The following is a 17,308-nucleotide window of genomic DNA, read 5'->3' on the forward strand; positions in this document are numbered from 1 at the left end:
GGAGCTCCGACTGCAAACTCAGCCCGAGAGACACACTAAAAAACAGAAGAAACAAGAAATCTTCTCTCTTTTAAAGGATTGCGCTTCATCACTTCGAGAAACTCTCCGTGATCAGCGGCTAGAAACAGCCATTTTCCCAGCAGCCTCTCTGTTTTTTTTTCCTCTTTTCAGCAACACACTTGCAGAACGCTCTGACGCTGGAGACTCCTTCCATAAATGTTAAAGAAAAATTACTTCACAGAAAACTTTCAGCATTTTAAAAAATTCCACACATTTATTATGAGATATAGAGCAGAAGGACCTTTAATAAAATATCTCTCAACCAATCAGGATTGAGAATTCAACATCACTGTTTTTATGAAAAATTGTAACTGTAATGCTACTTCTTTCTTTCTTTCTTTCTTTCTTTCTTTCTTTCAGTTTCTGTCAATGAGATAATCATAAACTTGGGTTTAAATCGGGGTAGAAAAACCTGACAATTCAGTGTCTCATCCACATCAGAGAAGAAACAGAAAATTTTTATTTTTAATAAAAAATTTGGACACAAAATAATAAAAAAAAAATTATAATTTTACTTTTAAAAATTAATTATGTGTGATTTACTTACTTTTGTGGTTTAAGCTAGCCACACAATAAAAAAAAATGTATATAATTTGTATGTGCATACGTAAGTATTTATATAATTTTATATTTTATTATATTGAAAAATAATATTTTTTATTTTAAAAAATTAATAAAAATTCAAAAAAAAAATTCAAATTAAAGACATTGAGTCTGAGCAGCTTTTACAAAATATTCTAAATTTGTTTAAAAATCGTTTTTGTTTTTTATTAGACACCCGTGAAGTGACTAAAAGTAAAAGTTTTGATCTGGATTGTGTTTTTGTTTTCTTTGCCTTTGGATACTGAAATATTATAGAAATTCATGCATATGCAAATCTCACAACTTTGGTGGTGAGATTTGGTTACATAATAGAATTAAACTGCTACAAGCACTGAATGTAGTAAAGTAATAAAATTCACAATGTAGGTTATAAAAGTTGTATCAAATGAGCTGCATTAAAAGGCATAAAGAATTCATCTTTAATCACATCACTTCACATCCTGGAGCTGTGAATGGACTCTGGAGGTCACAGGGAGTTTACTAAACCCAGCAAGAAAGCAGACCAAGGACAGAAATTTCTTAACAACACACTGGACATGTAGAAGCCAAGATGTTAAAGTGTGCCTCGAGGAGCGTACAGGACAGATCAGATCTTTATTAATAACTATGAATGAGTAACTTCTGCACTTTGAGCATGCAAACTCGTAGAAATGACAGCGTTCTGGAGTGAAGTGAAGGCAAAGTCCAACCTAGATGACTACTACAACCAATGTCACTCAATGTGAATTAGCGTGCAATGACCAGAGGATGGAAATAAAAACAAGAGAAAACATTTACGACTTGCTAACGCTATTGTTTATAAGTTAAGAGTAAACAAACATTCATTAGAAATCAACAGGATCTGCAAGAGCTCTGATAACGTTGATTCACGTTATACTTTCCCACCCGTTTTTAGACAAATCCCGCCTCCTATGCTAGGATTCGGCGGGAGGATCCCACCTCCTGTGCTACGATTGGCTGATTCGGTGAAACTCAAATCCTAATGTAGGAGGTGCGTATCTGCCACTCAATCCTAGCCACGGAGGCGGGATTTCACCAATACGGGTAGGAAACGAACAGCTGTCACTATCTGACGTTCGAGTCGTTAGAAGTTATTGTTAATGGTTTGAACAAAAGCCTTTGTTTTAACTCGATAATCTTGTCGTTAAACGTTACCTTATTTCTGTTGAGAAGTAACGGTACGATTGCAGATCCGCGAAGTGCTCTAGAGACAGCCCGGGATGCCATGGATGCCGCCATGTTGAACCGGAAGTGAGAGTTATACAGTTGCCGAGCGCGTCCCCGTGAGTGAGTGAGTGGGTGAGTGAGTGAGTGAGTGAGAGAGAGAGAGAGAGAGAGAGAGGGAGTGTGTGTGAGAAGTGTGTGCGCGCGCGTATATAAAGTTACTGTTGAAAACCTTTGACCTTTGAGTCCTGACTTGTCCACGTGACCGATTGAGTTTGATAAAATGAGCAACATAAATAACTCAAGTTTAGACACTTGACAAACAAACACATACATACATACATACACTATACCGACAAAAGTTTTGGGACGTCTGCCTTTCCATCCACATGAATGTAATATGGAGTTGTCCCGCCCTTTGCAGCTATAACAGCTTCAACTCTTCTGGGAAGGCTTTCCACAAGGTTTAGGAGTGTGTTTATGGGAATTTTTGACCGTTCCTCTAGAAGCACATTTGTGAGGTCAGACACTGATGTTGGACGAGAAGGTCTGGCTCACAGTCTCCTCTCTAATTCATCCCAAAGGTGTTCTATGGGGTTGAGGTCAGGACTCTGTTCAGGCCAGTCAAGTTCCTCCACACCAAACTCACTCATCCATGTCTTTATGGACCTTGCTTTGGTCACTGGTGTACAGTCATGTTGGAACAGGAAGTGGTCATCCCCAAACTGTTCACACAAAGCATGAAATTGTCCAAAATGTCTTGGTATGAAGCTGAAGCATTACGAGTTCCTTTCACTGGAACTAAGGGGCCGAGCCCAACCCCTGAATTCAATGATTTGGAGGGGTGTCGCAAAACTTTTGTCACTATAGTTTACATACATACAGTGTTAGTGTTGTGCAAGTTCACAGTAGCTCAAAGTTCAGTCCACACAGATCAAAAGAAATTTATTCACCTTTGTGAAAAAGGCTCATCTTTTTCAATAGAATTTCCTGTACAGAATCAGCTGTCCAGATTGCAGGGACTGGGAGCTGTTTTCCATTTAAAATAAACTCTGAGCAAACAAACATCATTTTTTGTATTTATTCTTTTATAACTCTGTTCACCCAAACACTAATGTTGTACCACATCTGTAAATGGAAAGTTACTTAAGCCTTATAAAAATACTCCACTAATAGAAGCATTTTAATTTGGTTTAATAGAGATTTAAATCTTTTTGTTAGCATTCAAGAGCATTTGCTCCTCAAAGTTGGCATCTATAAGCCAGTTTCTCCTGGGCTTAAACACTGGTTGCTGAAGGTCCTCTCTACTTGAGGGGAACACAGTCGTTTTTTACTTTAAGTCGGTTTTTGTTAATAATAATATAAATAATCGTTGTGCACGTGAGTCCTGCACTGTATTGCCAAAGGTTTTGGGACACCCCTACAAATCATTGAATTCAGGGGTTGGGTTCAGCCCCTTAGTTCCAGTGAAAGGAACTCTTAATGCTTCAGCTTCATACCAAGACAATTTTTGGACAATTTCATGCTTTGTGGGAACAGTTTGGGGATGACCACTTCCTGTTCCAACATGACTGCACACCAGTGACCAAAGCAAGGTCCATAAAGACATGGATGAGTGAGTTTGGTGTGGAGGAACTTGACTGGCCTGCACAGAGTCCTGACCACAACCCCATAGAACACCTTTGGGATGAATTAGAGCGGAGACTGTGAGCCAGACCTTCTCGTCCAACATCAGTGCCTGACCTCACAAATGCGCTTCTAGAGGGACAGTCAAAAATTCCCATAAACACACTCCTAAATCTTGTGGAAAGCCTTCCCAGAAGAGTTCAAGCTGTTATAGCTGCAAAGGGCGGGACAACTCCATATTACATTCATGTGGATGGAAAGGCAGACGTCCCAAAACTTAAAAATAGTGTAACAGCTACATCACATTGATTAAGAAAGCTAAGGCTTCCGTATTTTTGTCATGTTTTTGTTGGTTCTCTCCTGAGCTGGCTGCTGCACCAAAATAGACCTGTGTTCATCTAATGGCAGAACCTTTCCTCTGAGAAGATCCAAACAGCACATGCCTCAGTTAAAAACACTTTTTTTTCCCTGCTATATTTAAAGGGTGCATTATTACCTGCACCAGCCTCGAAGCCTGAGTCTAACAAACACCATCTGATGTGTTACAAACTAAAAACATGAGCTTTTTAGTGTGTAACAGAAGCAGGCATTACAATGTAATGAAATATCTTTATTTATCATTTTCTGTACATTTATTGTTGTATTTCTGCAGAGAAGCCTGAACTATCAGCTCATGAAGAATAGCTGTATTTCTCATAATCATAGAGAAATGATTTAAAACATGTTTTCCACACGGAAATGGAAGATGAAACGGAGCTGATTCGTGACATAACCGTATATATTTCCATATATTGCCCGGAGCTGTGTTTATCTTGTTGTGCTGCTGAATGCTGTATACATTACACAGTGATTCAGTGCATGTTAGAAACGTGTGGCTGTCGGGGAAAACCGTTAAAAAAACATTAAACGGGTTACTGTTACCGAGAACTTTTAACTTATTTAGAAATGGCACTTTTATCCATTTAGAGATACATGTATCTATGTTGTGGAAATGTCTTACTTTTGTTATAGCAGTCGGTCCTGCTCCAGCCTCTGTTTCTTTCTTTCTGGACGTTAATAAGGTGGTCATTAAGAAGAATTAAAGAAATACTTATATATACTGTATTTATATATATATATATATATATTTGTTATTACGGAGTCTGTGAATGAACTGTTACTGTAAAAAAAAAAGAGAGAGACAGAGAGAGACAGAGAGAGATAATGCATTTCTTTTATTTTTTAAGGAAAAACATCAAGTTAGAATCTGATTATTGATAGACTAAACACTCCTCTGATATAAATACAGAGGACACTATGGAGAAGATATTCTCTCTCTCTCTCTCTCTCTCTCTCTCTCTCTTTAGCATGATCCCATTAACTTCCAGTTTTGCCAAGGCACTTAAATATTTCAGGCTATTATTCAGTCAAGAGCGGTCATAAGGATCATTTAAGACAGTTCTAGCGAGAATAAGAGCCATGCTAATATGACCTCTTATAATAAAAAATTATGCAAATGGCCGGATTTGATGGATTTGCTTCATCCTTATTCAGTCTTTTATGTTTGTTCTGCTGCTCGTGGAATTTTTTACGCACCGCTTTCAGGAACTTTTTTTTTTTTTTTTAATAGGCCAAGATCCATATTTAAGAGGGATGGATAGATACGGAGCGTGTTCTTGTGCCAGCTGTAGTGTTACTTGTGTAAGCACGATTTCCCTGAGTGAGAACCCACCCCAGGCTCTCGGGTCGATTTTGTTGACTAAGCTTTCGCACTCAGCTGTGTGCCATCCGCCTGACTGACATTGTAGACTGGATATAAAGAGTCTCAGGTGACCTGGGATCTTCATTTGCATAAGCAGAAAATGCTTATACTTGACGAAGTTTTAAACTCGCTCGTCTGACTCGAAACACTGGATTAGATGTGGATCGGATTTCTCTGATCTTATCTGTCCCACTGGTCGTTTTTTTTTTTTTTAAATCCATGCTGTGACTTTGCTTCTGTTCATGAGAAAGATTTTCTGCTATGGTAAAAGGACGTCATGGAGGATGGTAGAACATTGCAGTGGTGTGGAACTGGGAGGTCAGACCTATGACACATGAGAAGTTGTTTATTGTAATTAGATGGAACGTTAACGACTGATGATTAGTCGTTCTGTTGGGTCGAGGTTGGGAAACCAACTATGGGTCGATGTCAGGTTTGCCAACATTAGACCTAAATGTTGGCTCAAAATTGTCGGGCTAAGGTTTGCAGGGTTATTATGGCCAATGTTGGTCCAAGTGTGTTAAGGATGTTATGCAAAATTACACACCTGACACATCTGTCCCAGCATTCCTATACTAGGGTGTCAAATTTAGCCCAAATCTTGGCCCAACGTTGGTCCAGCACTCTTCAGGTTTTCGCATTAACCCAGCATTAGCCAGTATTTGGCCTACAGTGTGCTATGAACAGTAACAATGTTGGACCAGAATTAGGGCAATGGTGTCAGTATTTTTATGTAGTATCGGGCCAGGATCGAGCTAACTGTGTGAGGGATGTTATGACTTTTTCAGAGTGTTTTCCACAGTCTGATTCTCCAAACACTTCAGCCCCTCAGGCACAGTCTCTCTCTCTCTCTCTCTCTCTCTCTCTCTCTCTCTCTCTCTCTCTCTCTGATTGATTCAGAGGTCTCGTCCGTTCCTCTTCGCTGTAACCCACAAACCGCTCTCCTGCAGCTCATTGCCGACGGCTCTATTCAATTTCCCTGCATCTCCGTTACTGCCGGCTCAGAGAAGAAGAAGAATGAGGAAAGAACCTTGCGCACCGTCTTCAAGCGCTATTCTGCTGCTTATAATGCGACATCGATTTTTCATTTTTGCTGCACATTCCATTGCAGTCCAGCCCTGAGTATTGTGCACCATATACTGAGCCCTGAGCACCGTGTACTGAGTACTGAGCACTGAGCACTGTGTACTGAGTACTGAGCAATGAACACACAGAAATGAACACAGAGCACTGTGAACTGAGCCTTTAGTTCTGAACACTGAGTACTGAGCTCTGAGTACTTAGAACAGAGGACTGAGCATTGAGACCTGAGTACTGAACACTGAGTACTGAGCACAGAGTACTGAACACAGAGTACTGAGCACTAAACCCTGAGTACTAAGTACCTCACTACAAAGTTCTGAGGTCTTAATACTGAACACTGGGTACTGAGGACTGGGCCCTGAGTACTAAGTAGGGAGTACTGAGCCCTGAGTACTGAGAATAGAGTACTGAGCATTGAGCCCTGAGTACTGAACACTAAACCCTAAGTACAAAGTACCTAAGTACAGAGTTCTGAGTCCTAACTCATGAACACTGGGTACTCAGTACTGGGCCCTGAGTACTAAATAATGAGCACTGAGCACCAAGTACTGAGTACTGAGCCCTTTATACTGAGCACCAAGCTTTGAGCACTGAGTACTGAACACTGAGCACTGAACTGAGCAAGACAACATCAATATCATTAGCTATCAAGGTGCGAGCCAGGAGGCCCTGTTTTATTTTTTTCTATCTTTGGAACACAACAAGCTCAAACTTTTTGTTATTTCACGTTTGTTAGACAAACCGTGTTTGAGAACGCAAGTCTGTGAATACGGCTAAGACGAGTGAGAAACGATTACGCTCGGCTGCTGAATCAACAAACCAGGAAGGTGAATCCTGATCGGCTTCAGCACAGAGAAAGTCTCCGGGGAAAGACAAATGAAAATAAAAACGGAGAAAAAGGTTACTGTAAAATCTCAGCAAATAAAGAGCAAGCACATTATTTTTCTTATGCCCAGAGGAGGGAGGGGTTGGCGTTTTTTTGTGTTTTTTTTCCGCGCTGTCGGTGCAAGCAGCTTCTCAGATGAATAGTCTGAAAAATAAACGGACAAATAAATAAAATGAATCAGCGGCTAATACCGAGCGCTTCAGCACCGTCATGGGACGCTTAATCAGATTCCCATCAGGAGCAGTTTTCTCTCCACTCTATCGTTCCGTGTGTGTGTGTGTGTGTGTGTGTTAAATCACTTCCATTCACCACACACCATTGATATCAAGCTCATAATCCACCCATATTTGTCACTTCTAGCCTGTAATGCTGATGCCTGTGGGGTGTATTTTAATTTGCACACACTGTGAATCAGATTTAAAGTTGAAAGCCCTGTGTTGGTGTACTTCTCCAGCAAGTATGCAAGGGTGTAAGTATACCCAATGTGCTAATATTTGCAAGTGTGCAAAGATTCAAAGGAAGCTTGCTGAAGTGTGCTAGCGTGTAAGTACGCACGGCTAGTATGCAAATCTGCAAGCGTTTTAGGGTGTGAGGATGCTAGGAGGATAGTATTGATGTATGCAAGTATGCATGGAAGTAAGGGTGTATGTAGGTTAGTGTGGAAGCTAGTATGCATGTATGAATGAAAGTGAGTGTGTTAGTGTTCTAGCTAGTATGCAAGTATGCATGGAAGTAAGGGTGTACGTAGGTTAGTGTGAAAGCTAGTATGCATGGAAGTAGGGGTGTAAGTAGGTTGGTGTGCTATCGTTCCATGTATGCTAGTATGCAGGGAAGTAAGGGTGTAAGTAGGTTGGTGTGCAAGCTAGTATGCAAGTATGAATATAAGTGAGAGTGTAAGCATGATGTTGTGCAAGCTAATATGGAAGTATGCATGAAGGTGAGTGTGTTAGTGTTCTAGCTAGTATGCAAGAATGCAGGGAAGTAAGGGTGTAAGTAAGTTGGTGTTCTAGCTAGTATGCAAGTATGCATGCACGTAAGGGTGTACCTAGGTTAGTGGGAAAGCTAGTACGCAAGAATGCAGGGAAGTAGGTGTGTAAGTAGGTTTGTGTGCATGTATGCAGGAAAGTGAGTGTGTTAGTGTTCTAGCTAGTATGCAAGTATGCATGTAAATTAGTATGTTACTATGCAAGATAGTATGCAAATATGCATGTAAGTGCGAGTGCAAGTATGCATGAAAGTGAGGGTGTAAGTATGTTAGAATTCAAGTATGGATGGTAGTGAGTGTGTAAGTATGTTAGAGTGCAAGGTATTAGTGGGCTAGTGTGCAAAGGTTTTAGTACACTCTCTCTATACGGTTCTCTAACAAGTATGCAAGTATGCTAGCATTTAAGTGTGCACATGAAGAAGTATACAGTGTATATAGTGTGCAGAAAAGCAAGTGCTAGTAGAAACCCAAGGAATCACAACATTGGGAAATGAGCAAAAAGCCACAAAAAATGAACACAGACATGGAGAGACAAAAGAAGAAGCAGCACATGAGCGATCAAAAGTGGAGCGAAAAGTCACTTCATGGAAGCGATGAATGCACACAAGATATCTGCATGAGCACCACAACACTACCACAAGTGAGCCCTAAAAACATTTCAGTTCATTTCTGTCTTTCTAAGAAATTTGTTCAAGGCCAAAACATCAATCCAGGGCATAAAATATCTGTTCTAGTATGCATGTGTAAGTATGCAGAGTGTGTGTACTAGTGTGCAAGCTAGTATGCTAGTATGAAATGAAGTATGTGGAAATTTGAAAGCATGTGTGCGAGTATGCTAGCATGTAAGCATGCACATGTGTATATATCCATGGGTTTTATTATACTATACACTGATCAGGCATAACAGACCTAATATTGTGTTGGTCCCCCTTTTTGCTGCCAAAACACCCCTGACCTGTCCTGCACTGTGTATTCTGACCCCTTTCTATCAGAACCAGCATTAACTTCTTCAGCAATTTGAGCAACAGTAGCTCGTCTGTTGGATCGGATCACACGGGCCAGCCTTCGCTCCCCACGTGCATCACTGAGCCTTGGCCGCCCATGACCCTGTCTCCGGTTCACCACTGTTCCTTCCTTGGACCACTTTTGATAGATACTGACCACTGCAGACCGGGAACACCCCACATGAGCTGCAGTTTTGGAGATGCTCTGATCCAGTGGTCTAGCCATCACAATTTGGCCCCTCGTCAAACAAATACACAAATGTGTAAGTATGCAAGGATGCAGATGTGGAAGTATGCTAGAACGCTAGTATGGAAGCACTGAAACTAAGAGTATGTTATGCTATTTGAGTGGCAGGAAATGTTTCTACAGTGAGTCTACAGAAGAGACTCCACGCAGAGACGGAGGACTTTCTCTCGGACCCATGGTGCGGTTTAGAGTAAACTCTATCACTACTACACCACGGCGGGATCGGTGGTAGATCTCTCTCTCTCTCTCTCTGCCTGATATGAAACACATCACCTGCGGTTGCTCAGAGGTCTATATGAAGGATTCATGAAGCTAGTATTCATTTCAAACCGCACTGTGTTCGTCTGAGAGGAGGTCTAGAGCACACTTTGAAACTTCTCAAACTTTTTTTTTTTTTGCCATAGGCTCCTCTCTCTCTCTGACTCTCTCTCTCTCTCTCTCTCTCTCTCTGTCTCTCTCTATCTTCTTGGTGGGTCTTTTTTATTCCATGCCCACTGTGGAGGAGATCCACTCCAGGATGCTTGCAAGGCAAATACAGAGAAGTCAGAGTCATGCTGAACAGTCAGCTCTCTCTCTCTCTCTCTCTCTCTCTCTCTTATTCCTTTCTGCGTGATGGCTAACAAAACACTAGTTAGCATGATTTTATCGGACTAATGCTTCTTCAGAGCTAAGTCACCTACGATCAGCAGCCTTAACATGTCTTCCCTTCTTTACTATTGCAGCTTGTTTTTGTTTATGTGGCGCGTCCACCGTGCAAGTCGCTGTTCCCATAGATACGATCCGATAACGAGTGCATTAATAGGAACCTGCGATTTGACGTGCAGCCAGGACTTCTGTCAGAGCCGCTGTCATGTTTAATAATATATAATAGCAGTAATAACAATATATAATAGCTGTGAAAATGGGCAAGCAATCAAATTCAAAATGATAGGGGAAAATAAATATATATTTCCGAGTATAAATGTGTTTGGAGCAACATAAACACACGCACACAAAAAAAAAAAAAAACGATGAATCACTTGACTCAGATATTTAGTACACTTGAGAAGAGAGAGAGAGAGAGAGAGAGAGAGAGAGAGAGGGTGACACTTCGCCCCTATGGTGTTGGAAGAAAGTGGTTAATCACTCTGACTAAAGTCAGACAGCAGAGGCCAGAGCGGAGACACAAGTCGCCTTCAGATTTTAAAAGCGATTCATCGTCACAATTCTGCAATCTCTTAAAAATTGCACTTTTGCTCTCATCCTTTTTTCCGCCCCTTGTTAAGCAAAAGTTGAGTGTGTCATTCACCATGTTTAAGTGCAGGGAACAGAGACGGCACGGTAAACACGCCGGATAGACGCCTGGACTGGCGAGACGCATGCAGAGTGCCTCATCTGATTTTCAACACCTGACACCGAGCAAAGTGACAGAATTGTTAGAAATGTTTCGTGACCTTGTCCGACTGAGTCGAACGAAACATAACAAACGAAACTGGATGCGTTGCTGAACACAGAGCATGAAAACATGGCGTAGAATTTGGACTGTTCTAGTCAAAAGCCAGTCAGCTAGTACAGAAGTATGCATGTAGATTGTATACTTGAATGCAAACTAGTATGCTAGTAAGGAAGGGCTTGTGAAATATGGACATGCGCTAGTGCAAATTTGGTGTAGTTCTGTAGACCTGTGTAGTTCTGTAGACCTGTGTAGTTCTGTAGACCTGTGTAGTTCTGTAGACCTGTGTAGTTCTGTAGACTTGTTTGCAAGTATGCAAGGGTTTAAGTCAGCAAGTATTGACATGTAAGTATGCTAGTGTGTAAGTATGCAACAAGGCTAGTATGCAGGTATGCCTTCGTATATCCCTAGCACAAGATAGTTCCCAAATCCAGCTTGTTACATTATCAAGAAATACACTATATTGGCAAAAGTTTTGGGACACTCCTCCAAATCATTGAATTCAGTTTTCAGGAGTTGGGCTCGGCCCCTTAGTTCCAGTGAAACTCTTAATGCTTCAGCTTCATACCAAGACATTTTGGACAATTTCATGCTCTTTGTGGGTTCAGTTTGGGGCCTATTCCAACATGACTGCACACCAGTGACCAAAGCAAGGTCCATAAAGACATGGATGAGCGAGTTTGGTGTGGAGGAACTTGACTGACCTCCACAGAGTACTGACCTCAACCTGATAGAACACCTTGGTATGCTGAAGCATTAAGAGTTCCTTTCATTGGAACTAAGGGGCCGAGCCTGACTCCTGAAAACAAACACCTGAATTCAATGATTTGGAGGGGTGTCCCAAAACCTTTGCCAATATAGTGTATAACCTCCTCTCTCCTGAAGACCTGAGACCTCTGACTCTTCCAAAGGGCTCCCGGTTGAGACATCTTCCACGCACGCTAAATAAACGCTTCCTACCTGAAATCGTTGCCAGACCAACAATTACACAACACAGTTTTTTAATCCGTTTCTGCCGTACGAGCCCCCGAGATTTGTCGAGTCGTTACTATAGAAACAATAACGTCCGAGGAGGAGAGATTTAACACAAAGCTTCTGAGCAATCAGATTTGAGAAGTCAGCAGCTCATTTAATTAATACTCTCAGCTCTGACTGTCTTAAAAATATTCGAATAAACATGACACCTCTCGCCCTGTAAATCTCTTTGTGCCTGCCTCCTGCCTGATGGGTACTCAACCCTGCTACTTTCGCCCACTCAACAGCTCCTGCCCTGAACTAATTATTAGGAATGTGCACTTATTGTTTTGTAATTATGGATTGCCTTCTGGTGGGTTGCTTTTTGGTTCTACTGCAGAACTACAAGTTCTTTTTTTCCCCAAGTCTGAATCTTTACACTGGAAAGGTAGGAAAAGCTCATTTGCTGCTGCATCGTGTGAATTTTGTGAGCTTCGAAAGGCTTAATCTTAATCCCTGCCCACTCTGAGCTCCACTCCAACAAAGTACTTGTCTCAGTTTCTGATAATTTGAGCTACAGTCCATTCTGAAATGATCACCGCTATGCCTTACTCTCTGCAAGTCTGAAGAGCGTCTGAGGTTAAAAATGTACAGCCTCCGGGATTTCGCTCCATCATTAACCAATCACCGGACCTTTTTATTAGGTCTTAATTTATGACACCAGTTATTTTATATGCAAATACATGCAAAAGTTGACACGCTTGTTGTGTGTCATCAGGCATTTCTGTTTTTGTGTTACTGTCTTGTCGTAGCCGACATAAAACAATGGTTTAATGGCTATAAATAAATCTTAATTTCCCAGGTGCCTTTTGTCCAGACGTAATAACAAAACAAAGACAATCCAGGGGAAAAAATGTCCATCAAGTGGTCAGTTCGATAACAGCTGGCTAAAAGGACCCATTCAAGTAATTGGTTTTCAATACTTGAGTTTAAAATGACCCTACAGACGACAGCCTGGAACATTCTTGCCAATCAAATTGTTCCAGCAAAGGCCAAAAGCTTCACTTTAGAACATTAAGCATAGATGATCATAAACTGTTTACTACATACAAACATGAATACTTTTTAGATCGAGGTGTGGGTGAAGGTCAGATCAAAACTAAAATCAAATCCATCATTGGTTCACTTGTCCATTCATCTAGGTCAGGGGCTGAGACAAACCCGGGACTACATGCGGGAATACACCATGGAAGGGACAAATGAGAGTCCCGAATCTCTCTGGCAGCATGTGTTTGGGCAGCGGGATGAAACCAGAGAACCCTAAAGAAAACCACAGAGACAGTACATTGAGTTCAAAATCTAATCACAAACCCTGGAACTCTACCATAGCAACATTAAATCCATGCCAACCAACATCCAACATGATTCCAACTGCAAAGTTTTGGGACGTCTGCCTTTACATGCACATGAATGTAATATGGAGTTGTCCCGCCCTTTGCAGCCACAACAGCTTCAAATCTTCTGGGAAGGCTTTCCACAAGGTTTAGGAGTGTGTTTATGGGATTTTTTGACCATTCCTCTAGAAGAGCATTTGTGAGGTCAGGCACTGACGTTGGATAAGAAGGCCTGGCTCACAGTATCCACTCTAATTCATCCAAAAGGTGTTCTGTGGGGTTGAGTTCAGGACTCTGTGCAGGACAGTCAAGTTCCTCCACACCAAACTCACTCATCCATGTCTTTATGCTTTCTTTTCATTCCCGTTCTAGCAACGTGCTGAGCGAGCGAAAAATCTACGAACATATGTGAGAAAAGAACTGAGCTCAGAGCGTCCCATTAACCTTGTTTTCTTGTGTGGAAGCACCTCTTCCTCTGTCTTAAGTCCCCGTCACTCTCAGGAGGCCTGCAACTAATTAACCTTGTGGAGAAAGCAGTGCAGGATTAGGGATGAGAATGTTAAGCAACCTATCACACGCTGGTCGGATTACCATAAGCAACTTTCAAGTGGCTTAACCAATATTTGTCTGAACCTGCAATGTGAGAACTTCATCCTTCATGAATTCTAAGTAACACTCTGACTTTCGAACGGGGAAAAAAGATACACGCCTAGCATACCAAAGACCGGGTCCTTTAGGAGGATGCTTGAAGTTGTTTTGGTAGAAAGAGAATAAAGACATAGACGTCTTTGTAGCTGTGTTTCTTCCGCGGCTATCCGGACAAGAACTATGAGATAAGGCTTGCGAAAGTTCCTATGAAGTTTGTTCACTCATTCGGCTTCAGTAAAGACTTTGTTCCAGTCAGGGTTACTGTGGATACGGAGCCCATTATGGGAATACACCCTGGATGAGACACCACGGGTCCATGCACATATATTCACACCAACTAGAGTCATCACCCTCTAGAGGTGAGAGGAAGCCAGAGAACCCGGAGGAAACCGACTCTGACACAAGAAGAACATAAGAAAGTCCACGAAGGCATTAACCCGAGCTGAGGCTTGACCCTGGAGCTGCAACAACACTGGAGCTGCCCATTGCACTGACGTGCCATCAAATGGAATCATAAACCATAAACTGGAATCATAGACCATGGTTCATTTTTTTCTTCTCTGGGCACAAACAGAGTTAACATGCCCTCAGATACAACCCTGGGTCCTGAAGCTCTACTTCAGGGGTGATGAGATGAATCCGGTTTGGAGTTATGACTCCTGAATCTATAAGATGAAAGATCCTACTTTATTCCCAACATGTTTAAACATTAGCAGTCAGAATGAAACCAAATACCCATCATACCAACCCTAATCTATTTGCTGCTACGTATACTTAGGGTGATTAGCATTCAGCTAGTTTGCATTCATGCTAGCTAACATTTGGGAGATTAGGAATAAATCTGTTGCTAGTTTGGCTTAGCTAATGTTCTCCAGCATTCTTTGGTGTAAGAGGGACAAATTTCAGTTTAGGATTCGAGGCAGACTTGCATGCATCTTTCTTGTATTTTTACTTTCATATTTTATGTAAGAGTTTATCATTTTCTGCTAACCCCAGTGACAGATCGTTTATTTGGGTGAGTAATTGCTCTTCACAAGGTTACCCTCAGCGACTAGCATTTGTATCCTGAAAAGTACAGGGTAATAACTTGTTTTTTATGTGTGTGTGCGAAAGTATAAAATGGGTCTAGATCACTTTAGCATGTTTGGCATGGGTAGATCTGATCTGGTTCTGAAAGCAGCGAGTCCAAGCATTACAGCATGACTGATATAAAGTATCAGTACTCTTCTATGAACTGGTTGGTTGATTGGTTTTCTCTCCAAGATTAAAAACCAAATAACAATGCAAGAACTTAACTTACTCTGACGGAAAAAAAAAAGTTTCTGTGAATAAACATCGAGCCACCACCCCAATTCTCATTAACTTGTAGCGGCAGAGCAGGGACCAGGCTTTGATGTGTATGAGGCTAAACGGAGGATCATCTTTAAAGGGTGAACTGGTGACATCTCGCGAAGTGTCGGAGAAGGGTGACAGCATGGGGACCTTCTGGGGCTCATGCATAATGCTCTTTGTGCTCAGAAAGCCATTCTACCAGGCTGGAGATATGAGACAGGACATCAGGAGGATCAGGGGATCAGAAATCAAGGAAGGGATAGCGGACTGTGGAGAGCAGGAGCCGACTTCGGGGGGAAAAGAAAGAAGCGAAGAGTTTACAATCAGGGAGATTTTAGGGATCATTTCATAGGTGACTAATTATCTATAAACTATGCTAGCGTGTAGGATGTAAGGTTCTCGGAGACGAGTATGATGGCTTTATTCATGTGACCTGTCTGCTGTCGCAGATCTAATAAAATACAGCATCATATTTATGGCATGTTCATAAAACTGGAGAATCTTCATAAAACTGGAAATCTAGTAAAAAAAAATAAAAAGATAGAGCAAGGATGTACGTATATAAATATATAAGTGTGCTAGTAAGGAAGTATGCTCTTCTGTAAGGGATCTAGTATGCAAGTGCACAAGTATGCAAGTGTGCATAGTGTGAAAGTACACAAATGTGCAAATATGATAGTATACTAAAGTATGCGACATTGCTATTATTTCTATAAGTGTGCATAGAATATAAGTGGTAGTTAGTATACCAAGATTCAGGTTCATGTACATATTTGGCAGTATACTCATTTTTTAGTATGCAAGTGTACAAGTATGTGAGTATGCAAATGTTTAAGTGTGCTAGTATGGAAGAATGCTCTTATGTAAGAGATCTAGTTTGCAAGGGTACAAGTTGCAAGCAAGCTGCTATGCTATGCATAGTATAAAAGTAGGCAAATATGCAAATAATGCAGTATGCAAATATGTAAGAGTACTAGTATGGAAGTATGCTATTATGTAAGGGAACTAGTATGCAAGTGTGCTAGCATGTTATTATGCAAGTCAGTATGCATGTAAGCACAGTCACGGTAAGTGTCAGTATAGCAGTATGCATATCAAGCGTGCACATATTCTAGCATAGTATCCAAGTATGCTAGTCTGTAAGTATGCAAGTGTACATAGTATGTAAGTGTTAGTATACATTAGTATACACTACCAGTCAAAAGTTTGGACACATCTTCTAATTCCATGGTCTTTCCTGATGTTTATTTCTTTCTACATTGTAAAACAATGCTGAAGGCGGCCGAAATCCACAATAATGTCCTTTGAACAGTTGATATTGAGATATGTCTGCTACTGATGCTCTGTAAAGCCTTCATAACAGCTCTAATCTGAGGTGCTGTTAATTGGTGATTTCTGAGGCTGGTCACTCTAAATGAACTTCTCCTCTGCAGCAGAGGTCAGTTTTGGTCTTGCTTTACTGGGATGGTCTTCATGTGAGCCAGTTTCATCATGGTGCTTGATGGGTTTTGCAAATGCACTTGACAATACTGTTCTTGCAAGAACTATTCCAGAACACCTGACCTTCGTGTCTCAAAATAACAACTGACTGTTTTTTGTTGTCATTACATATGGATTATGGTCTATGTGTGTTATTTCACAGTTTTGAAATCTCCAATATTGTTCTAGAATGTAGAAAATAAATCCCTAAACCAAAAACATTGAATTAAAAGGTGTGTCCAAACTTTTGACTGGTAGTGTATATTGATAGTTATTGTTAGTATATATATATACATATACATATATATATACTTATATATATATATAGTTAACAATAGTTATATTGTTAGTATATATGTGACTAGTATGTACATGTATGATATGATCTCACATGTATGAGATAATACTCGCAAGTATTAAAGATGCATAGTGTGCTAAGTGTTAGCATGCTAGTATGTGTCTACATGGTTGAAATACTGAAAGGTGGATGGACAGATGGATGGATGAATTGGTTGGTTGGTTTTATGGTTAAATGGATGGATGGATGGATGGATAGAGGGATGGACGGACGAATGGAGGGATGGATGGATGGATAAGTGGAGGGATGGACGGATGAATGGATGGATGGATGGACGAATGGAGGAATGGATGGATGGATTGATGGATGGAG

At 41.0% G+C, this 17,308-nt stretch overlaps 1 protein-coding gene across 1 annotated transcript in view; it reads right to left on the reverse strand.

Moving 5' to 3' along the window:
• The window catches only part of suclg2 (succinate-CoA ligase GDP-forming subunit beta), a 91,957-nt gene extending 89,979 nt beyond the window's left edge, over window positions 1–1,978 (reverse strand). The window contains exon 1 of the mRNA XM_058373744.1: window positions 1,819–1,978. Coding sequence (XP_058229727.1) covers window positions 1,819–1,902 — 84 coding nt within the window. The 5' untranslated portion in view covers window positions 1,903–1,978. The remainder of the gene's footprint in view (window positions 1–1,818) is intronic.
• Between the last annotated feature and the right edge of the window lie 15,330 nt (window positions 1,979–17,308).

This window comes from Hemibagrus wyckioides, linkage group LG21 (assembly GCF_019097595.1).
Source record: "Hemibagrus wyckioides isolate EC202008001 linkage group LG21, SWU_Hwy_1.0, whole genome shotgun sequence".
Lineage (NCBI taxonomy): Eukaryota > Metazoa > Chordata > Actinopteri > Siluriformes > Bagridae > Hemibagrus > Hemibagrus wyckioides.